This window comes from Garra rufa, chromosome 11 (genome assembly GCF_049309525.1).
Source record: "Garra rufa chromosome 11, GarRuf1.0, whole genome shotgun sequence".
Lineage (NCBI taxonomy): Eukaryota > Metazoa > Chordata > Actinopteri > Cypriniformes > Cyprinidae > Garra > Garra rufa.
Window position 1 is genome coordinate 19,434,193 of NC_133371.1, and position 24,770 is coordinate 19,458,962.

Sequence of the window (24,770 nt, forward strand, 5' to 3'; positions counted from 1 at the left end):
TGTTGTTTAAGGCCTTTATTTTGTAAACAGTTGCACATATAGGTCTCCTCAAAAAAGTCCACACAATCAAAGATATGGGGCAAGTTCCAATTATTGCAATAACAACAGATCAGAATTGTCCACTGTATCCTCAAAAAAAGTCCCTAAATAGGTAGCAGCATTGCTGCAATGTGTTGAATGAAGAGGATCTGCTAAACTAAAGATGAAAAACAGTTCTTATATCACCACAGATCAAAATTCTTTGGCTGTGATTGTGTTTTGGGCAGGGCAACTGATCTGTCAGTCACTGTCATGTCCTGGTCAGTAGTCAGCAGACCAAAATACTAGAAGTACCATGAGTACAGAAAGCCTAGCTGACTCATGACACCTGCATATCAGTCATCATCCTCATCATCTGAGTCCATTACCCGTCGTCGGTTAAACTGGGAAGAAAACAGATACATTCTTCAACTTTTACAATCTTGAGAAACGATTAATACAAGCACAAAGTACTTACCTTTACAGTTGTTTTCTTCTCTGTTTGTTGACTGACTTTCTCCAAGATCTCTATTAATCCAGCCTCTGTAATCTAAAGATCCAACACTCAATGCTATAAGACGCACATTCTAAATTTACTAAACACATTATAAATGATGCTTCATCTGCTTTCTTACTTTTCCTCCAAGCTGTCCAAAGCGAGCCATCTGTATCAGGTAATTCTCCACTGCTTTTGCTTTATCTGGCTTTACAAGAGCCAAATTACTCACTAAAGGGAAAAAAAAAAAAATTACTGTAGATTTTAGTTTTAAATATTTAAAAGTTCCAAATTCAAAATACTGGAGAGAGTTGTTTCTCCACCCCCTCCTCCTCCAACTTGATGCTCATGCAGGTTGCCAAACTGAGGATATGCAACAGGAACAAGAACAACCGGCAATGGAAGGTGACAAGCTTTACAATGCAAGTTGATGAGTTGATTTATCTGTGTTTTACTATGGCTCTGGTCATAGAGCTTTTTTTAAATGGATGCCAAGGCTTTTTAGGTTTATTAGTAGTTATAAAGCAAATATTCTGCATGACAATATTCTACATCACTAATCCTACTAAATACCTAAACTACAACTACCTTGCTAACTACTAATAAGTAGCAAATTAGGAGTTTATTAAGACAGAAAGTTGTAGTTAATGGTTTGTTAAAAGCAAAAAATAGACCATAAAATAAACTGTGACTGAGATGTTCTTACGGTTGAGCTTCTGTTAACCATATCTGATGTGAGTATGGTGGAGCTCCTGTTAAAAGGATAGTTCACCCAAAAATGAAAATTTGATGTTTATCTGCTTACCCCTCAGGGCATCCAAGATGTAGGTGACTTTGTTTCCTCAGCAGAACACAAACGAAGATTTTTAACGAGTGAGTGGATGGGCACCAGACCTTTAAAAGTGAACAAAAACATGCACAGACAAATCCAAATTACACTCTGCGACTCGTGACGATACATTGATGTCCTAAGACACTAAACGATCGGCTTTTGCGAGAAACTGAACAGTATTTATATCATTTTTTACCTTTGATACACAGCCACGTCCATCTGTCATGAGCACGAGTTTAGCATCAGGCACGTTACATGTGTACGCGCTCTGGCGTAGTATACGCAAATGCCGGAAGCGATCTGTCGCATGTATACAACACTCATTGTTTACACAGTGCACAGAGATTGTGGGTATAGCGGCTATTCAAAATGGTAATTACTTGCGCTTATCCTGATTGTTCAAATCGATTTAAAGCTAAAAGATTACGTTTGCTTGCGCAAACTCATCCAGGACTTTTCACCGATTTCCCCTTACGGAGTTTGCGTATACTACGCCAGAGCGCGTTCACGTGTAACGAGCCTGATGAAAAGCTCATGCTCAGGACAGAGGGACGTGGCTGTGTATCAAAGGTAAAAAATGATATAAATACTGTTCAGTTTTTCGCAAAAACCGATCGTTTCGTGTCTTAGGACATCAATGTATCGTCACGAGTTGCAGGGTGTAATTTGGATTTGTCTGTGCATGTTTTTGTTTACTTTTAAAGGTCTGGTGCCCATCCACTTCCATTATTTGGCTGACAGACTGCACCAGTTTTCGTTAAAAATCTTCGTTTGTGTTCTTCTGAAGAAACAAAGTCACCTACATCTTGGGTGCCCTGGGGGTGAGCAGATAAACATCAAATTTTCATTTTTGGGTGAACTATCCCTTTAACTAGCCTGGCTATCACCAGACCACGTTATGACTTCGTCATGATTCGTGGTCTGGGAACCACATGTTCATTTTCTCGTATTTGAGGCGTGGTTTACGAATGCCCAGAGCCGTTTATTGGGCGATACGAATGTCTATCAAATGCGCTGTGCGTAGCTCATAGCCAATCGTTTCAATTATACCGGATGACGTATGTAGAGCGAACGCCAAAAGTTGCTCTTTTTTCAAAATAAACTTGCATTCTAATGTCATTTGTCGCGTCGGGTCGCGCCGCTCGCGTCCAGTGACAGACACGAAAGATAACTTTGCGTCTGCTGCCATGCTGGATCCTTCGGTGAGTCGCATAGAACGCGTCATCGTCTTGCTGCTCCCTCCCCGTTCTGTAATTGGTTCCCTATCTTAGGTGAAAATTAGGTCCATGGTTTCCAGACTGACTAGAAGCGTGAATAAAATCGCGCTGCGCAAGGCAGTATGGGGACACACAGGCTACCCTTTAACTACATCTGGGCCCGTATTCACAAAACATTTTATCTTACCACTACGAGTTCTCCTAGCAGTAAAAGTTTTTAGCTAAGAGTTTTCTCTTAAAACCTATTAACAAAGCTGCTGAGACAAACTTTTACTAAGCAGTAGAGAGAAGTCTTAAGCTAAGAGTAAGGACGGGGTTGACCTCGTTACTATGGATGGTGTCAGCATGCTCACTAACCATGCATACAGTGATTGGCTGATAGGGGATGGATCTCTGTCAGACATTTATTAATAGAAATATTGCCATATTCAAATAAAGTTTTAAAAAGTTAGTAAAAATATTGTCACATTCAAATAAAGAATTTAAAATACACACTCAAAAAATGTCAACTAGCCACTTGTTTGATTTGCAAAATACAAATATGTCTGATTAATACGATTATAACAAGTTTACTTCTGTTAAATGATTGATTCTTGTTAGTTGTAACTAAATTAAGAAATAATCAAATGAATTAGATCAGCACTTGTTGATTCAATGAGCCCGAGTCGCTTCATATCAACAACTCTCTCTGATGAGTCACTGCGCATGCTCAGCACTGCGACGGAATCACGTGGGTACAGACGGCTGAAGAAGAGGAGTTGTGTGTGCGCCAGCGGTTTGAACTGCTGCATTTAAACGTTCTTCATCCTTGATATTGAGAGGGTAAGTACTTGATTTATATAATGTACCAGTTTGCACTTAGTAACATGGGATAATAAGTAATTACACACTAGCGATGTTTCAAAGTAGGCTTATGTAAATTCCGTTGTCTTTGTCGATACAAGTTTCACCTTAACGTTAATATATCCGCTACAATTTGTGCATTTCTGTCACAATTCAATGCTAACCACGCCTAACTATTAACTACATAACCTACGTCAAACCTGAAGTCTACCCTAACATTGGGAGAGGAAAACTGGCGGAAAGAATGCAGTCGAACACACTATGCGCTCGTTTTTTCTGTTTGTATATTAATGTAGCCTAATGCTATACGCTTTACTTTTAAGGCCGGTGTTGTGCCTTTTTTCGACCCCTGCCAAATTATGACCCCCTCTCGTTGAAAGCGCTACCTGATTGCCTAATCCTAACCCCACCCCTAATCCTAACCCCTCCCCCACACCTAACCCTAAACCTACCAATACTAGGGGGGTAGTAATCTGGCGGGGGTCAGAATTGGGCACAACACCGGGACAGACCAAGCCGACGATCGGCCGTCTGGCCTCGTCGGGCAGTTGGTGGGCGTCGGTGAAGCGCGTCGGTTCGGAGTGTTCCGCACGTCGGCTCTCGTCGGATTTCGTCGGGCTCGCGTCGGCCAAAGTTTGCCCGATTCAACATGTTGAATCGGCGTCGGGCTTGTCGGGGCCGTCTGGGAAAGAGAGCGCTCTGATTGGCTGTTCAGACATCGAATCAGAGCGCGTGGAGGACTTGAACGTGAAGTCATGTAACACGCAAAGGAAGGAGTCAAGAGGGAACCGGCTCGCTGTCAACATTTCGCAATTCACATACATGTATATATTCATACTCATACACATACATATAGGACACACAAACTATTAAGCCTGTTAACTTGAATTAATTGTAAGATTAAGGCTGCTCCCATTTAATATGACTTATGAACAAGGTATCAAATTGTAAACAAATATATGAATATGAATTGTAAACAAATATATGATTTAATGATATATTTGCTGTGTACACAACGTTCGTTATGTTTGAATGATAGAAATAGATATTACTATTTGTATTTGTAAAGATGCCCTGTTGAAACTCCTTGTTGGGTCATTTTTTTTTACTAGTCTTGTTCTTCTGGGAGACATGAGGACCAGGTGATAATGTTCAAGAATGCAGAGACATTAGTGCTATAAGCATGCAAGTACAGGGCACAATAAGCTTGGCAGACGGTAATGTCTGAATGTGTAAATGTGTGAATATTGGGTCTTTAGGGATAAGTGGCCATTTTACGCAGAAGTGTACTTTCATTGTTATGCAATGAATAGTTTTTTGCAAGAATAACGGCGATTACTGTTCACCCTAACGTGTATTGTGAGAGCTTTGAAATGTTATAATTTTCAAATGAAAATAAGTATAAGTACATTAAAATGCTACTATATATATATATATATATATATATATATATATATATATATACACACACACATATAATAACAATTTTATATATGTGTGCGCACAACAGGTGTTATACTTATATTGATATTGACTGTACTGATATATAGTACAATTTCCCATTGATGTAAACACTTTGACTTTAAAAAAAAAAAAAAACGTCTGGTGTACTTTTAAGTCCTTTTTTATCGCTAAACCAAGAGCTGACAGCGCCAGGGTCATTTGCAGATTGTCAGACATCTTCACAAAACCAAATATCTCTGTGGTGAGCGACGAAGTAAATGCTTCGGAAACGCTGATTTGTTTGCACAGGCAACACTACTTCGGGGTTCACTTCTTGGAATGAAAATACAGACCACTGCCATCTGCAGGTACGCAACGGTATATCTCCTCACGCATCCGCAGAAAGCACCTTCTTGTTTGTAGTCTGGTGTCGTCAGTTCGGTGTGTTCGAGCTCAGTTTAATTGCCCAGACGCCCGCAGACGCAGCCGACTAGAGGCGACAAGACGGTCAGCTTTCGTCGGCGCTAGTTGGTTGGCGTCGGGTTGGTGTGTCCCGGGCTTTACGTAACTTGTCCTATGTTGAATCAGTGTGCACTTCTCATCTCTCTTTTCAGTCTAGCTAACGTTTATAGAACTTTTTTTATTTGTTTTTCTTGAGTTCCAATATGTTACATATTGCTACCCAGTTTATTGAATACAGTTTGAAAAAACTGTCAAGTAAAATCTATAATGCAATCGACCATATATATTAAATGTCCTAATAAATTGCAGTTAAAGTTATGATTGAATAGGTATGCATGGTTTTATTCGGGAAATACAGTATATAACATTTATACACTTTGTTTGTTTGTTTTGTTTTTCCACAGCAGAAAAAAAAAATACATCACAATTAGGGGTGGGAAAAAAAATCGATATTGCAATATATTGTTGTGCTCTCTGTCGCAATAAATAATCGATACACTAACGGCCAATATCGATATTTTATTACAACACAAATTATTCATTTACCCGTCTTCAGTGTCACTGTCACTACCCAATATCTACCATTCTGTTTGCGGGGGGCGCTGTTCGAGTAAATAGGCGTAAAGTGGCGGAAGCAGCGGCCAGTGAAGAACATAAGTTATCTTACAACATCAGAGAAGAAGCGCAGAAAAAAAGAGAAGTGAGAAGAATGGCGGAAGATAACGAAAAACAAATCAAAGACGCACCCGCTAGTTGAGCATGCTGATCAGTTACGCCTGTTTCACACATACTCCGTCTGCAGTGCAGTGCTTATGCGTTGAGTATTTTTTTCCGCACCCATGTTAACGGATTAGAGCGTTCACACTGCACGCGGTTGCTTTGCAAGTGCATTGAATAATACGTTGTTTATTATACGTTGAGTTTAAACGTGAATATATCTAGAATTGTATTAGTGTACTGTGATAAAAGAGTATCACAATGCTGTAAAAGCACGTTTGTATTTGAAATCAAAATAACGGATAAATGGTGTGTTTGTGGTAAACAGCCGCGGATCAGGAACGGACTGCAAACGTGTCCTGTGTGAAAGCAAAACGAGTCCGTGCTGCTTCTGCATCGCATACGTAACGCACACGGACTGCATACACACTGCAGACGGAGTATGTGTGAAACAGGCGTTAGTGTTCCTCAAGAAGAATATGCCTTGATGTGACCACTGTCCAGGTTAACATAAAGCACTTTACAGTAACTTACTACTGACGTTTCAGTATCATGGTTTACACATGTTAGTTAATGTTCATGTTGTTTTTTAATGTTCAGGCACTTTTATCTGTCTAGCTGTACAGTGTTTACATTTAAGACCAGGAGGCAGTGAGTTATTATGCAAATGCATATTTCTTTGCACAGTGTTGGAAATGTTGACATTAATAAATTCATAAGATTTCCTTATTATGGGTATTTTTTCTTTTTCAGTCACATATATCGTGATATATCGTTGATGAAATTTCTTCCAATATATTGAATATCGTAGATATCGTGAATCGCGATATTATCGATATCGTGGGCCACATATCGCCACAGAATTGAATCGTGAGTTACCTGTATCGTCCCACCCCTAATCACAATGTATAGCTGTCCCCATGCTCTTCTGGTGTGAACCTCACCTTTACATGGTAAGTAGTTTTTTAACACTCACATACACTAAATGTATAACTAACTATACTGAACTTTTCTTTTCTTTCTCTTTCAGTGACATGTATGTGGCAGTGCAGGAAGTGTTGCAAAGGAGAGTTGTAGGTACAAATTACTTAAGCATTATAAACTAAACATTGCTTTGAAAGCGGCAGTCATTATGTTTGTGTACAGTAGTCAACATTTGAAGTGGATTAAAACCTTTAATAAAATTTGGGTCACACTTTATATTAGGTGGCCTTAACTACTATGTACTTGCAGCATAAAATAAGTACAATGTACTTATTGTGTTCATATTGTATTGCAAAACACTTGCTTGTATTAAGGTGGGATATGGGTAAGGTAAGGGACAGGTTTGGTGTTAAGGTTGGGTTTTTGACCTAAGGACAACTTTGATTAACTTTTTTGTTGACTACTATATATTTAAATTATGCATGCACATTGAAGACATGGGCAGGACTTAAAACCCATGTGTATAGAGTTCACCTGTTACATTCTACACAGACAGTAACATGTTCAGTACTCTTAAGCTGTGCTGCCACTGAAGTTGATGTAATCTTGTCTCCACCCTACAGGATGACACTGTACATACCGTACCAGAGAAGCCTGTGTCATCAAGTCTCTGCATCTACTTGAATGAAGACCCTGAAAAACTAGTCAAGGGGTATTTGGTGAGTTGATGAGAAAATAATTTCAAAAGCCATTCTGTACTTGGGTCATGTTTTTCCCTGTTTGCTACAACAAACATGTGACATGAGAGAACACTTAACTTTGTCAAATAATTGAGCTGGACAAATTGTTCATTAATAGGAAACTACTGGTACACTTAGACAAAGTTCTTATGTGAATTGGTTGATGTACTAAACCAATAAATTTTTTTATTCATAATGGTTGATCTCTCTTGGGGCCTAATTTACAAAACTTTGTGTAAAGCCCTACTAAAGATTTGAATTGATCTGAAATAATAATAAGAAATAAATTAAACAGCATCAGAAAACTATACTTACATGCTTTTGTTCTATGGTGGTTATAATGTTTTAGCCGCTTCATTAATTTTAAATATGGTTGCCGGATGAATTATAACTTTTTATATACTGTATATATAATACACTGCAATAACACACCAGCACCCACTGTGTCCTCAATAATAAACAGAAGAATTATCACTTTTCTGACAGTTTCAACTTAAAAACTGAGAAATTATAACCTCTGATTCACATCAGAGCTCCTGTATTGAATTTAAGTTTACTTTACAGGTGTACATAATAAAGTGGCCAATAAGTGTATAAGCAATTCTTGTAATTCTTGTTTTTTTTTTGTGTGTGATCTTTTATGTGTTTTGCCCCATAGGATTCAGACATCGAGTCAAAATGTACCATGGAGCAAACTGTGGCAGAAGTGTATGTCATAATGAAGGAGGGAATGCTTCCTAACAATGACCCACAGGACATTGGTGTCCTAACTGAAGGTGTGGAGGTCAGGCTTGTGCTGTTATTTGGACTGATATGCTGTTTGAATCCTGTTTTACAAACACTCAAATGGATAGGAGACTTAAAGTGAAGAAAGCAGTTTAAACTTATTTGTATGTGTATGTTAAAACTGAATGAAAAAATAAAAATGTTTAATTGTTTGCATGTTTTATGTGTTTTTTCTGTAGATGTAATGTTTTGGTTCTTAGTTCTTTCACCTGAAACAAATCTAATTGAAACAACAAGATGGGTATTAAAGTACCAAAACTATACACGAACAAGACATTAACTAGTAGATGTAACAAGGCAGAATTTTGTTGAATTGAAGTGCTTTTACTGACATATTTGACTAACACGATTCAAACATTTTGATTCAATTACAGGGAGTGCAGAATTATTAGGCAAGTTGATATTCTTGTCATATTTTTTTCCCAAGCACATTTGAATAATTCCAAACCACATCAATCTTAATAACTACTATTCATTTTGTATTTAATTATTTATAATTGATATATAATTGTCCATGAAGGCTGGAAGTGAAAAACTCTTTATTTTCAGGTGTGCAGAATTATTAGGCACATTTTCTTTTACAGATAAAATGAGCCAAAAAAGAGATTTACCTCAGACTGAAAAGTCAAAAACTATTAAATGCCCATGAGAAGGATGCAATACTAATGCAATACTGCAATTTGCAAAGTTAAGGCATGACCACCGGACAGAAAAACGCTTGTTGCATCTGCATTGTCAGAACAAACAGGTGGAGGAGAAAAGATGCATGTTATTTGCAAAAAAAGTAAGAATTAATGTTAAGAATCAGATATGAAACCATCAGGAACCATTTATGCTCCAGCGCCACCGTTTTCCAGAACTGCAACCTACCTTGAGTCTCCAGAAGTGCAATGTGTCAGGTTCTCAGAGACTTTGCTTGGGCAAAAAATCCTAAAAAATGACCCTCAATTAATAAGAATAACATTCTGAAGTATTGTCAAATACATAGAGATGGTTTTTTTCTAGGCTTTATAGAAAGATGAGTTGAGAGTGACTCTTGAAGGACCAGCACCACATCCTCTTGTAGCACTCTTTCAAGTTTATCCTCCAGAATCTGGCAGTAAGTTTTGGGACTTCAGTTTTAGTCCATCTCATATCCTGAAATGTCTGTCTTGCAGAGAGGGACCAAAATAAACTCTTAAAACTTACTGCCAGATTCTGGAAAATATATTTTTGAAAGAGTGCTACAAGAGGATGTGGTGCTGGTCCTTCAAGAGTCACTCTCAACTCATCTGTCTATAAAGCCTAGAAAAAAACCATCTCTATGTATTTGACAATACTTCAGAATGTTATTCTTATTAATTGAGGGTAATTTTTTAGGATTTTTTGCCCAAGCAAAGTCTCTGAGAACCTGACACATTGCACTTCTGGAGACTCAAGGTCGGTTGCAGTTCTGGAAAACGGTGGCGCTGGAGACTAAATGGTTCCTGATGGTTTCATATCTGATTCTTAACATTAATTCTTACTTTTTTTGCAAATAACATGCATCTTTTCTCCTCCACCTGTTTGTTCTGACAATGCAGATGCAACAAGCGTTTTTCTGTCCGGTGGTCATGCCTTAACTTTGCAAATTGCAGTATTGCATTAGTATTGCATCCTTCTCATGGGCATTTAATAGTTTTTGACTTTTCAGTCTGAGGTAAATCTCTTTTTTGGCTCATTTTATCTGTAAAAGAAAATGTGCCTAATAATTCTGCACACCTGAAAATAAGGAGTTTTTCACTTCCAGCTTTCATGGACAATTATATATCAATTATAAATAATTAAACACAAAATGAATAGTAGTTATTAAGATTGATGTGGTTTGGAATTATTCAAATGTGCTTGGGAAAAAAATATGACAAGAATATCAACTTGCCTAATAATTCTGCACTCCCTGTAGTTGGAAAGAAGCTACACTGACATGTTAAAACAATGTTAAATCTACAAGTTTAAATCACATTCATGTAACATATTCAAAGCTTTCCAAGTTTATTAGATTGGTTTAGATGCATAATGGGTGCTACGATTAAATCATGTTCATTGAACAATTTATTTTTTTGAGTGCAGGGCAAGTGCTGATATGCATGTAAATAGACTTTTTTTAAAGAGCTTTTTATGCTTTTAATGACACAGAATAGCGGAGAACTGACACGAAATCATTAGGTGACGAGAAGGAGGCAGGAGCAGCAAAACATTTCGAAAAGGGAATCAAACTCAGGGCGCTTTGAGCGGAGTTACGCTATATATTGACGCACTAACCGCTAGGCTATCGATGACGACGTAAAAGGTGTTTTTTTTCTATTCATGATAGAATGATTATTGATAGCGAGATAGGCAAACATAAAACAAAACCAAACTGGACGCAAGAACAGCTGTTACTTCTTGCCCAACGAAGGATATAATCAAATGAAAATTTGGAGCTGGGTGTAGGATTTCAGCGCAAATCAGACAATTCGATTAGAAGTAAAAACACTTCTACAGCCTCAAACTCCACAAATTCCAACAACTCCAGCATGACCAGCATGTCGTAAAATTTGTCATGTGACACCCTGGCTCCAGCCAGCCTGAAGCAAACCTAACTAACTTGGAACTTGCAACATTAACACAAAAGGACCCTTGTTGATAATCCCAAATTTGGGGCAAGTAACCAAGATTAATGGTCAAAGAGATGCACATCTTGGACATCACATGAGGGAAATCACTAGTAGAGACTGTGCTTGGTGGGCTCCCCCACGCACAGGACACTGAAATTCTTTCTACACCCTTTTGACCTTTTCCTCCCTCACAGAACACATCCTTACATCCACAGTATGGCCCAGGAAACTGCCTGTTCACGTACACCTAAAATGATGATAAAAAGGACTCATGAGCAACTCATCATTTCTATGCATAACTTCCTATACTCTTTGTAACCCATACATTTGCCTATTATGTTTTAATCACTTATTGTGTATGTCCCTTTTGATAACTATTGAATAGTTTAATGGTTTATATTGGTGTTTGGTGTGCGTGAACTCGAAATTGCATTCTTGAAATGTTTCTATAATTCAATTCTTTATAAAATGTATTTTAGTCTGGTTATCGAAATCATGTCCAAGTTTAACTTTGCCAAGAGCGGGAAAATTGGGACCACGGGACGGATCAGATGACATTGTGATTTATGGTTGGGGAGGAGGAACCAGCAGTACCCCGACTTAGGACAATGTTTTAATTGGTCAAGACACCATTTGGGATGTGTCCAAAAGCTGACTTTAAATACTCAGGACACCATTCAAATCGCTCTCTTACGCCATACCCTTGCTCTCTTACTCTACGGCTTCGTGCCGCCGCGTTTCAACGCTGCTGGCCTGCATGCCAGCCGCTCCTCTAAAGGAAACATGAGGAGTCCGTTACACTCCTGTCTTTTACTTTAATTCTTTTATTTCTTTCCGTTGAGAGTTTTGTGTTCTTGTTAAGTTTTGTGCAAGCCGCGACCGACCCAAACGTCTTCGCTGACCTGAACTTTAACAGCGCACAACTCGCATCCTCAGCCAAGCCAACGCCCAAGACTTCACAAAGGACCACAGAACCAACCAATCAGCAACCTCGGGAAGGCCCCCTTTCTGGAGCGACGCAACAAAGGAATTCCCTCGGCACAGAAAAAGGCAACGCAAGTAACCTCCAGGTTCTAACTGAACAGGTGCATTTGATATAAAGTTTAATAACATCTTTGAGAGACTCAATACGACGGTTAATTAAGTGATTGATGGTTGTTCAGGTCTAAGCAATTACACACGTTGCTATAAACTTGGGACTTCATATTTTCATTCCTTTAAACTCATTCTTTCCTCACTTTCTCTTTCTGCAACCTGTGTGAGTGTGTTTATGTTAGATTAGTTTGTATGTGTTAGGTTTATCCAATAAAATCATATTTTTATTAGAAAAGATAAGTATCTTGTGTTTTGTGCTTACAAGTTAATGTCTTAAACGGCCGATTTTGCTACTGTGCTAATATATAGTGTTTTCACTATATTCTGGATAGTAATATCCATTGCAGAGTTTCTGTTACACAGCTCGTTTAATGAATTGCGGGTCGACTCTGAGCAGCCGTAAAACAGCGATTCTGTTCAAATTCCCTATTGAATCATATTCGATTCCCTTTGAGCTAAATTAAATGTACTTAATCCCTACATGGGATAACCTCCAAGATTAAAAAAAAAAAAAATGTTGTGTGGGAATATGCGTGCATATTTACATTTACATTTATTCATTTAGCCGACGCTTTTATCCAGCGACTTACAATTGGGAATACAACAAATGATTCATCCTAAGGAGGCAGATCAACATAGGAAGTGCTCAAAAATACCATGCATTCCGGATAGGGGTGGGAAGATCATTCCACCAGGCAGGGACGTTGAACGAGAATGTTCTGGACAGTGATTTAATACCTCTCTGTGGTGGTACAACGAGGCATCTTTCACTAGAGCAGGGGTCTCAAACTCAATTTATCTGGGGGCCGCATCAGGTTTTCCACAAGAAAAGCTTTGTTAAAAAAATTCCAGTCTTCTCAAATCTCTTTATTTTTATTTTTTAACACAAAATAAGATGAAAAAATAAATGAATTAAGAATTAATAAGAAAATAAATCAATAAGTACTTAATAATAATAATAATAATAATAATGAAATTAATAATAACAACAATAATAATAATTAGATTTCGCTAGTCAGCGACTCTATGTGGTTTCTTCAGTCCTCTATGTCTGCTGTATTCAGATTCAAAAGTCTGTATTAACTGTTCTTTAACATTTAACCTTCTTCTGAACAAGAATGAAACATTGAAGAACATGAACTGTTGTTCTGAACATGGCTTCTCTTGCCTACTCCTTGCTGCTATAGAGACCTGGCAGCGCTTCCTCTTCGAATTATTTATTAATAAACTAATATTTTCTGAGTCAGTGTCGTAAAGATGAAGCTGACGATCGTGACTCGGAATCTGTCACTGGACTGCATTATGGATTAATTTATGGATTAGGCAAATAGCTGATGAAAGAGTTTTGTTTTCGATTTGAATTAGTTTAGTAGTGAAGTAGGCCTAATAATTTAAATTTATTACTCTTACCTTTATGAACAAAAATTAAGTTTCAAATAGCGCTTTTATATTTATGGATTTTAATTTAAATCGTGAAGGCTAAATGGATCTGTCCGCCGCTGGCTGCTTGTTCGTTACTTTAAAAAAATAAATAACTTGAATTTCACAAACAAAACGTGTTCCCAATATATTTCTAAATTATCTTTATAAACTAAAGAAACTAAAATAAATGTAATTACTTCGCAGCTGTGCAATGGGGAAGAGAAAGAGAACTCGGCCAGTAATTCTGATCAGCTGTCGAGGTTGTTAGAAATTTTTGTAACGGATGTTTGTTTAATATTTAACACTTGTTTAGGCTACTTTCTTATTTAAATGTATTATTTCTTTGGTTTATTTTAACGTTTTGTAGGCTGCTTGTTCACTGACGGAACTGCTAAAATAAACACGCACGTTTGTTAATAATGTTTGAGCCTCATTTATTTTGAGTTTCAATATTAAAACACCGTTTTTACATTGCGCATTGTACATTGTACATACATTGAGTATTTTTGTCTCCCTGTCTGTGTTCCAGTCTGATATGCTCATTCAGTAAAGATTTAAACTTAACATAGACTGCCAGAATGGACTTTTATGCAATGGAAATGCTCGTGTGAATTTGTGACATTTAGGCTACAGATAAGGATATGACCGCAAACTGAAAGTGTTCATGCTGAGGATGCAAACGGATCTCAAAGCGCCTCACAGAGCAAGCCATTACTTTTTAAGTTTAAAATAAGGTATTCTCATGTTTTGGGCAGCTTGGATCACGCAACTCTCCTGCAGCATCTCATTCTGTTTCCTCCACTATTTTGAGATGCATTTTGTCTATAGAAATGCGTCATTCAGTGCTGTTATTTGACGTGATCCTCTGAAGTTGTTCGTGCACTGTGGGCGGACTTGGTTAATCGATAATGAGAATCGTTGTTGTCATAGTTGTTGCAGCCCTAATATATATTTACACACATTTATATACATTTATATAAGTAACGTATATAGGCCTATGTTGTATAATGTCCCGCTGGGCAGCAACTTAAAAAAAAAAAAAAGTGTTGTGAACTCAGCGCGCTGGGACAAATGTCTGCGTGTGCCCAATAGAAACGAGGCAGCCAGCAAGGCATGGAAGAAAACATTCCATGGCAACGCTGCTGTAACTTTCACTCATTGAGAAATGTTTCTCTGCTGCATCAAGGCCCGCCCCCTAGAGCCATATATCCCACCGTGATTGGTAGGTTCGCTCAGCTCCGCACACAACACTGTAAAGTGCCATACATATCAAACTCGCGGGCCGCAGTAACATTAAACTTTCATATTTAGGCGAGGGCCACAAACTATCGTCCTGCGGGCCGCAATTGGCCCGCGGGCCGCGAGTTTGAGACCCCTGCACTAGAGGATCTCAGACTTCTGGAGGGAGTGTAGATGTGTAGTAGTGAATGGAGGTATGCAGGTAATGAGCCGCTGGCTGTCCTATATGCCAGCATCAGTGCCTTGAATTTGATGCGTGCTGTAACCGGTAGCCAGTGCAGAGATATGAAGAGGGGTGTGACATGGGCCTTTTTGGGCTCATTGAAGACCAGTCGTGCTGCTGCATTCTGAATCATTTGTAGAGGTTTGATTGTACATGCTGGAAGACCGGCTAAAAGAGCATTGCAGTAGTCCAGCCTGGAAATGACCAGGGCCTGGACGAGGAGTTGTGTAGCATGCTCTGTTAGGAAGGGCCTGATTTTTCTGATGTTGTGCAATGCAAACCTGCAAGATCGAGCAGTCTTAGCTATGTGGTCTTTAAAAGTCAATTGGTCGTCAAAGATTACACCCAGATTTCTGGCTGAAGTCGATGGGGTAATTGTTGATGAACCTAACTGGATGGAGAAGTCATGCAGTGGCAGGAAAGATAAGGAGTTCTGTCTTTGCTAGATTGAGCTGTAGATGGTGTTCCTTCATCCATGCAGAGATATCCGCCAGGCAACCTGAGATCCGTGCAGCTACCGATGGATCGTCTGGTTTAAATGAAAGATAGAGTTGTGTGTCATCAGCATAGCAATGGTAAGAGAAGCCATGTGCCTGTATGATGGGGCCCAGAGATGTAGTGTATATGGAGAAGAGGAGAGGTCCAAGAACTGATCCCTGAGGAACTCCAGTGACCAGTTGATGAGTTTTGGATACCTCCCCTCCCCAGGCCACTCTGAAAGACCTACCAGAGAGGTAGGATTTGAACCAGCAAAGTGAAGTCCCTGTAATGCCCAGCGATGAGAGGGTGGACAGGAGGATCAGGTGATTCACAGTGTCAAAAGCTGCAGATAGGTCGAGCAAAATGAGTACTGATGATTTGGAATCAGCTTTTGCCGTCCGCAAGGCTTCAGTGACAGACAGTAGTGCAGTCTCAGTTGAATGGCCACTTCTGAACCCTGATTGGTTAGAATCCAGTAGATTGTTCTGTGAGAGGAATAAGGATAGCTGGTTGAAAACAGCCCGTTCCAGTGTTTTTGCTATGAATGGAAGGAGAGAGATAGGTCTGTAGTTGTCAATGAGTGAAGAGTTAAGTGTAGGCTTTTTGAGCAGTGGGGTTACCCGGGCCTGCTTAAACGTACTGGGGAAAGTGCCTGTGAGAAGAGATGTGTTGATGATGTGTGTGAGCGCCGGTAGGATTGTAGGAGAGATTGCTTGGAGAAGGTGTGAGGGGATAGGATCTAAAGGACATGTCGTCGGATGGCTGAAGAGGAAAAGTTTGGTTACTTCTGCCTCCGACTAAGGACAGAAGGAGAAGAGGGGAGTTCCAGCCGTTAGTGTGGTCAATTTTAGTTCCTGTATGTGTGGAGCTGAGAACTTATTACTGATAGATGTAGTTTTTTTCCGTAAAAAATGTGGCAAAGTCATCAGCTGTTATAGAAGTTGTGGGAGGTGGTGGAGGGGGACAAAGCAGTGTATTAAATGTTTTGAAAAGGTTGCGTGCGTCCGGAGAATTGTTGATCTTGTTGTGGAAGTATGAAGATTTGGCTGTATGTACTTGGGTAGAGAAAGATGAGAGCATAGACTGATACATACTGAGGTCAGATGTATCCTTAGATTTGTGCATTTTCTCTCGGCTGCCTTAAGTTTTGACTGATGGTCACAAAGAACATCGGATACCCAAGGGGTTGTCGGAGCAGCTTGTGCTGGCCTGGAGGAGAGAGGGCATATCTCACCTAGACAAGAGGTAAGAGTGGAGCATAAGGTGTCAGTTGCTGCATTAGTGTCCAGGGATGAGAAGTGGGTTGGAGAGGGAAGGGAGGAGGATACTAAGGAAGAAAAGTGGGAGGGTGAGAGAGAGCGTAGCTTTCGTCTAAAAGTAACAGGTAGAGGGGTTGGGGGTGCACAAGTAGCAAGATGTAGGACAAAAGTAATGAAGAAGTGGTCAGAGATGTGTAGGGGTTTGACCGCAATGTTGTCTGAAATACAATTTCGCGTTTGTAAATGAGATCAAGTTGGTTGCCAGACTTATGAGTGTACGTAGTGATGCGTTGTAGATCAAATGAAGCTAGAAGTGAATGGAAGTCAGCAGCATAGGGTTTGTCAAGGTGAATGTTGAAGTCCCCAAAGACTAGAAGTGGGCTGCCATCCTCTGGAAAAGAGGACAGCAGCCCATCCAGCTCTTCTAAGAAGAAGCCAAGTTGACTAGGAGGGCGGTAAATTACCACAACGTGGAGTTTGATAGGAGATGTTACAGTGATTGTATGAGATTCGAATGAACTATGATTGCATAGAGGAGAATGGGTTGAGTATTTCCAGTTGTTAGAAATGAGCAGGCCCGTACCCCCACCCCTTCCAGTCTGACGAGGCGTGTGGTAGAAGGAAAAGTTATTAGAAAGAGCAGCTGGGGTTGCAGAGTCTTCTGGACGAATCCAGGTCTCCGTCAAACCTAGAATGCTCAGGCCAGATTGTAAAGAAAATGCTGAAATGAAGTCAGCTTTGTTGACAGCTGACTGACAATTCCAGAGGCCAACCGTGAAAGAGAAAGGTTCAGTGGAAGAGGTGACGATAGGACGCAGGTTAGAAAGGTTCCGCTGACGTGTGCGTGTGATGTTAGTGCGGTGTGTAGAGAGCACCGGAATGAATTGGAAGCACATGATAGAGGAGGACAGAAAGAAGGAGTACCTAAGTGCGTTGTCAGTTTCGTTGCTCGGTTAAGTCGTGCAGCGTCAGCTGGTATGACACAGTTAAATACACAACCAAACAATGCTTTATTGATAACAGCTAGGGACGCCTCCTAGGCTCAGTCAGCCGCAAATGTATCGCCCACATGCAAAATGGCTCAATCAAAACTCAAAAAGCAACAGCTTCGCACTTTTAATAGCTCAAGAAGGGAACGATATGAAATAACAAAAGCTTCCCTTGGCCATCCGCTCAGTTATTAATTTTAATGATTGCAATAAAAACTACAATTTAAAGCAAAAACACTAGCAAGGCAAATAACAGAAGACTCCTTTTGTAACAGCAACTCGATGTAAGTATTAAAACAAATAAGTAACTAACTAGAAAGAACAGAGTGCTTTTAGTAGCAGCTCAATATTAATACTAACGAATAAGTAAGTAAATAGAAACGACAGAGTGCTTTTAGCAGCAGCTTAATATTAATACTAACCAATAAGTAAATAAATAGAAACGACAGAGCGCTTTTTAGCAGCAGTTTAATATTAATACTAACCAATAAGTAAATAAATAGAAACGACAGAGTGCTTTTAGCAGCAGCTCAATCTTAAAGGAGAAGTCCGGTGTGATATTGACCTAAAGTGTAATGAATCATGATACCGAGTGTGAACATACCTTGCATATCTCATCTCGTCTTGTCCACTGCAGTCCGAAATCTGGGGTCAGTTAGCCGATGCTCACAACAGGTTGTCAATGAGAGTCAATAGGGCATCGAAGTAGCCATGTAAATAAATCACTGTTTTATGCCATTTACGAGGCACAAAGTAGCTCCACACTTCATTGGTAGACTTCCAAGGGCCCTGACATTTAAAACGAGACATTGAGAACTCAGAAAAAGCACCGGTAGTTTATTTACGAGAAGATTTATACAGACAGTAACTGCAAGAAGTTTAGCGGCCGCCGCCATCTTGAATTTAGTCACGATAAGTCGAGTGTCGAGCAGGAAGGAACTTATCAGGTTTTCAACTGATCAGGTTGTAGTTTCCTTCCTGCTCGACACTCGACTTATCGACAACCTGTTGTGAGCATCGGCTAACTAACCCCAGATTTCGGACTGCAGTGGACAAGACGAGATGAGATATGCAAGGTACGTTCACACTCGGTATCATGATTCAATACAATTTAGGTCAATATCACACCGGAGTTCTCCTTTAATACTAACGAATAAGTAAATAAACAGAAACGACAGAGTGCTTTAGGCAGCAGCTTAATATTAATACTAACTAATAAGTAATTAAACAGAAACGACAGAGTGCTTTTAGCGGCAACTCTAAGTAACGATCGCCTATTGAAATAGTATTAAAGTAGACACTTACGCGCAGTCGTTCTTTCTCGTCTGAGGATTGAATTCTAAGAGTTGTTCTTGAGTCCAGTTTGGTTTTCTTTTACGTTTACATGCCTTACTATCACCTATGATTATTCTACCCTGTTAATTAAAAGGCTGTTTATATGCATAGCCGCTAACTGTATACAAGGAGCGCACATGAGGCTCTGATATGTGTACATAATGTATTGACATTAAACTCGTTTTTAACATGATAATTTTATTCCTACATGTACTTTAATAATATGTTATTAGCCTTGAGATAAATGATGCAGTGAATAAATGCATAGATATGCAACAGTTATTAGAAACATACAATATTCTAGTGGTAGAATGTTTGTTAAATGAGTCAGAGGGTTTCGGTTCTAATCCGCCGTCACACAACTTTTTTTTTTATCCCTTAATAAAATTAAATATGTTCATCAGTGACCCTATATCAGAGACACATTTGTGTGTATTTTGTTTTGATTTTTAACCGTAATGAGTCATAAGCGAAGGATTGAAGCGCTCGCGTGTGAACACTGAGAATGAGCCGCATTGAGAAAGTTCCGTCGCTAATTAACATTGCAACGAACATTAAGCATGATTTCAGAAAAAATACAGATTCCAGCGTCAGCACCTTATTTAACAGAAAGGAATGTTTCATCAGCATTACGTACGTCCGTGCCGCGAGATGTTCAAAAAAGTGGTGGGACAGCAAAAAGTGTCCCACCCATCCCACCCCTGAATTACGCCTATGAAAATAAGTAATGTGAAACACTAACAAAAGCAATTATGAGAAATATTTTTATAACAGCAGTCTTCAACAGTAAAACCAACACAACAGTGTTAAAATGTACAGTTTCACAAACTTTTTTGCAAAAGTTTTCGTCCGTTCCAATACTGGTCAGTGGTCACGGAGTTTTTTGCCATCTGACTATTTCTATGGTCACGCATTGATGGATTATAGAGATGTTTGTACAGGCGTACCTGTTCAGCCAAAACAGCTTTAAAATTTTTCGTGAGCAATGAGGTGACACGCGAACAGTTCACTCGAGAAGCCGTGCACACCGCCATGTGAAATGGGTGATTTCACAAACCCAAGCGAACTTGCGGACGCGTATAAATCAGTCTTTACGTTGCACAGATTTAGGAGCTAGTTTTAGCGCTAAGCGCTTTGTGAAACACTCTTAGAGCAAAAACTTATGAATCCTAAATTTAGGACTGACACGCCCATTATTTTTAAGATTTTCTCCTAAATCAAGTTCTGAGCTACTTTTAGCCTTAAGATGTTTTGTGAATACGGGCCCTGATGTATAACATAAACCTAGCCTATGTGCTGACAGTTTCAGAGCAAAATGCACAACTGTGATACTTCATTCACTCACACACTTCACTCTGCAGCACCAAAAACTACAGTGCATATGCTTACTGCTGTGCATCCTGCCAAAATATAAGCTTGCTGATTTGAAAATGATGAAAATTCATAGAAAAAAAAAGTAAAGAAAAAAGAAATGAAAGAAAATGTAAATATTAGCATTGTATTTTTTAATGTTCTATAAAATAATTTATATTTAAAATAATATTTTTTTTATTTTAATGCTATTTATTTCATGTAACCATTAAGGGGCAATTGATGTAAACAGCAGTTGGTGATTTTCTGATTCACAATTAAAAAAATATATGTACTGTTTTTATTTAGAACTGTCCTGGATAAGCTATTTCACTAAACAGATGTTCACATATTCTTTATAAGACAAAACCACTGAATTTATAAAAATTGCCCCATTCGAAAATGTAAATACCCCTGAATCATAACTGTCTGTTGTTACCTGAACGATCCACTACTGTTTTCATGTTTTGTTGTCCTGATCAGTCAAACTGCCTGCTGTTCTGAAAACCCTCCGGGTCCTACACATTCTTTAGTTTTCCAGCATCTTCTGAATATTTGAACCCTTTCCGACAATGACTATGTTTTTTGAGATCCATCTTTTTAGACTAATGACTGAGGGACTCATACACAACTATTACTAAAGATGAAATCATTTACTGATGCTTAAGAAGGAAACACAATGCATTAAGATTAGGGGTGTGAAGTTATGAACAGAAGATGTGTGAACTATTAGTGCTGACAAATTATTTTTTAATATTAATAGAAGTTAGTATTAAATTACTTATAATGCCTGATTTTGTCTGTTAATGATTTAGTGATAAAATCTTTATCACTTGCCGCCACCTACTGGAAGGCAAGGTTTCATTTTCAAAGTCAGTTATTTAAATAAATTAATATTTCTATATTCAAAATGTTGTATTTTAAAATGTTGAATTTATAAATTTTAATTGCACTCATGCCACCTCTAAGCCTCATTACACTTTTGAAAATACACCTACAAGCCACTTGTAGTACAAACTAATTTCTTATTAATACTAATTTCATAAAAGACAAATTTTTTGATCTGAATTTTTTATTTCTGACCAGGTGCTCCTGAATTTTTCGGCTGCTCCTACATTTTTTTAAAGCGCTCCTAAAGAGAAAAGTAAGCATAGAGCCCTAATGTATTTTTTAATATGTAGTGAAATAGATTTTAAAAGTAATCTTTCCAAGCCTGCTTGCATTTCAATACTTGTAAATAGACTTACACCTGGCACGGGCAGACTGATCCAAGACTTGAGCCAATATAGAGTTTCTCATCTCAGTCTCTCTGTGAAAGTCACAATATAATAAAACTGTTCAGACATAATCAGTTCTAGACAACAATTAGGCAATGAAAAGATTGTATGAAATTGCATAAATAGGGCAAAAATTGTCCAAATTACCTAAAGTCCTCTAAATAAAATGTGGTTCATTTAAATAAACACTGCTTGTAATAAAATAGCAAGTTTATAAAGTAGAAAGTTAATTTAATTTTAATAAAATGTGTTGAATTTTGTTATATAAACAGATATTTCAAATATGTAAAGAGCACATTCAACATTGGGTAACAGAAATACATACAACTTTTCAAAGGCAAATAACTTTAAATGCAATTTAATCTCCATCAGAAAAATACAGTTGTTATTATTGTTTGTTGTACCTCTGTTTGGCCTCCTGCTGCCCCTGCTGATCACTGGAAGGGTCCTAAAAGAGAACATGTAAAATCATTTATTATCTATTAAGGGGTCCAACCACCAAATTCCAATTGTCATCTTCTTTCTGCCAACGTCCTTACTTCAGAAACTGTAAGTCATACAGACACGAACTATAAACAATGTCATTTGCAGTTTGGGGCTAGCTTATTTTTTTTTTTCCTCTGAGGGGGTATTTTCATGTCACCATTTTTAGCTTAAAAAAAAAAAAAAGAAAAATGCAATTTGGCCGTTTACAATGCATTTACATGACAACAGTAATTTACAGTAACAATCGAAAATGCTAACTTTCAAAAAAAGAGTTTCAAACTGCATGTTTTGCGAACAATACACTGCCGCTTAAAAGTTTGGGATCAGCAAGATTTTTTAATTGTTTTTAAAGATGCTTCTTATGCTCATCAAGACTGCGTTTATTTACAGAAAAATATAATAAAAATATAAGTAATATTGTGAAATATTTCAATTTAAGATAACTGTTTTCTATGTGAATATATTTTAAAATAATTTATATTACATTTTAAAGTAATTTATTCCTGTGATACAATAATGGATTTTCAGCATCATTACTCCAGTCTTAAGTGTCACATGATCATTCAGAAATCATTCTAATATGCTGATTTATTATCAATGTTGAAAACAGTTGTACTGCTTAATATTTTGTTTAAAGCATTTATTTATTTATTTATTTTATTTTATTTTTTGTAACAAGATAAACTACCATCTAAAAGTTTGGGGTCAGTAATTTTCTTTCTTTCTTTTAAAGAAATTAATACTTTTATTCACCAAGGATGTGATAAATTGATAAAAAGTGATAGTCTTTTTTTGGCATGTGCGAGTTTCTTTACAAAGTGGAATCTCCAACTACTGGTCTGGCATGCTTAATACAGCTTTTTGTATTATTATTATTTTTCGTGGATCTATGTGAATGGGGATTGTTTTGACAATGTTGTCATCTGTATGTGAAACTTTTCAAAAACACAAAGAAAAAACATTTGTTTTGTAGTAAACCATTTTCATGTAAACAAACAACTCTCAAACTTTCTTATGCCATTCTTCCTATCTCTAACAAAGCAGCTATAGACTATGCTGGCAAAAAGTTGTCAAAAATGGTTTGATGTATCAAAGCATTGCGAAACATCAGCAAATTTAACTGTTAAGCATTTTAATAAATTGACCTATAATATCTTCCAAACGCAAAGTCAAAACTTGACACATAGACAAGTTTAATGTAGACATGTTTAAACAGATATGTTTAAAAATTAATAAATACACATACATTTTATATTACTTTACTTTTTATATCACAATGACATTGAAAACGACAGACTGACTTGTAGTATAAAAATTGAATAGAAATACAATAAAATCTAATACAATGTATTTTAATTTGTGTGTGGATAGATAGATAGATAGATAGATAGATAGATAGATAGATAGATAGATAGGATAAACATTTCAAAAGAGATGCACTCTTCAAATATATACTAAAATCAATAACATAACTCTAACTGAACTTAAATTTATTATTAAACTCTAGAGCCCATTTTGCAAAACATTAGCATGTAACATTTCACACTTAATTAAGATTAGCTCAGTGGCAAAGGTTTGTTGTCGGCTCACTAGTTATACACAGCAGCTCGAGAACGAGATTAATATATTAGAGAACGTTTAGATGGATTTAGGGCGGTCCAGGGAACAATAAACGCGAATGGCGAGGGCGGATTTGATTCATACTGAGGGCCTGACATGTACAGTTTAACATACGTCTAAAAATTGCGACTTTATGATATTTTGCTCGTTTCTTCTTCCGTTTTTCTTACCCCATGTTTCGCCTGCAGTTCTGCCATACGTTGCCGCCTAATGGCTTCCAATTCTTCATCAGCCATGATTTTTAAACACACGGCAAGCTTTCAGAGAGAAATACGACACGATTCGTGTGCGTGTTCTGCTTCTGCATAGAAGGATACAGCGAGTGAAGCTACGTTGGTTCCAGGTTGTATTAATCAAAACCAGAGCGATCGAACCTCACTGATCAGTGTTGCCAGGTTTTGCTAGCGATAAAAGCAACATGGGGCAAGGATTACAAGGTATCAGTAACATTTCCACCAAAGCCGACTTCAAAACCACCCTAAATTTTGAAAAATAGCCTAATGTTTTCCCCCGTGTCAAATTTGACAGCTGTGGGATTCTCATAAAAGAAATTAAAAATTAATAAATAAAAATATTTTATTTATTCTGTTTTAAATTTTGATGATTTTAGATATACTTGTTAATGTTTAATATGTGGGTTTTATTACCTACTCTGTATTTATTCCTCTTCAGTTATTTATTTTTCACTCAGTATTTATTTCTTCGGTTATCAGTAGGCTATTTATTGCTCTGAGTTTTATTATTTTATTTATTTATTTAATTTTGGTACATTTAATTTTGATATTACCTAAGCGGTTGAAGTAAATCCACTATATTGCTCATACAAGGATGTTCATGAACACCTAAGTATCCACCTAACACCTAAACATTTTTCACCTAACACCTAAAGATTTCAGTTGAGT

At 37.8% G+C, this 24,770-nt stretch overlaps 1 protein-coding gene across 1 annotated transcript; it reads right to left on the reverse strand.

Moving 5' to 3' along the window:
• On the reverse strand, positions 1 to 24,226 carry pdcd5 (programmed cell death 5). Its single transcript, XM_073850570.1, has 6 exons — positions 24,039 to 24,226; positions 22,167 to 22,210; positions 21,733 to 21,794; positions 654 to 745; positions 497 to 568; positions 1 to 422 (listed from the first exon to the last, which is right to left on the reverse strand). The coding sequence occupies exons 1-6, from the start codon at positions 24,102 to 24,104 to the stop codon at positions 375 to 377; spliced, it is 384 nt and encodes a 127-aa protein (XP_073706671.1). The 5' UTR covers positions 24,105 to 24,226; the 3' UTR covers positions 1 to 374.
• Positions 24,227 to 24,770: the final 544 nt, after the last annotated feature.

Bases quoted from the DNA above. Each gene is read 5' to 3' on its own strand.
- pdcd5 (XM_073850570.1), bottom strand. From the start codon at position 24,104: ATGGCTGATGAAGAATTGGAAGCCATTAGGCGGCAACGTATGGCAGAA. The intron at 21,795-22,166 runs GTACAACAAACA...TGACTTTCACAG, and splicing joins CAGCAGGAGGCCAAACAGAG to AGAGACTGAGATGAGAAACT. The intron at 746-21,732 runs GTAAGTCTATTT...TTTTCCCTTTAG, and splicing joins TCAGTCTGCCCGTGCCAGGT to TGAGTAATTTGGCTCTTGTA.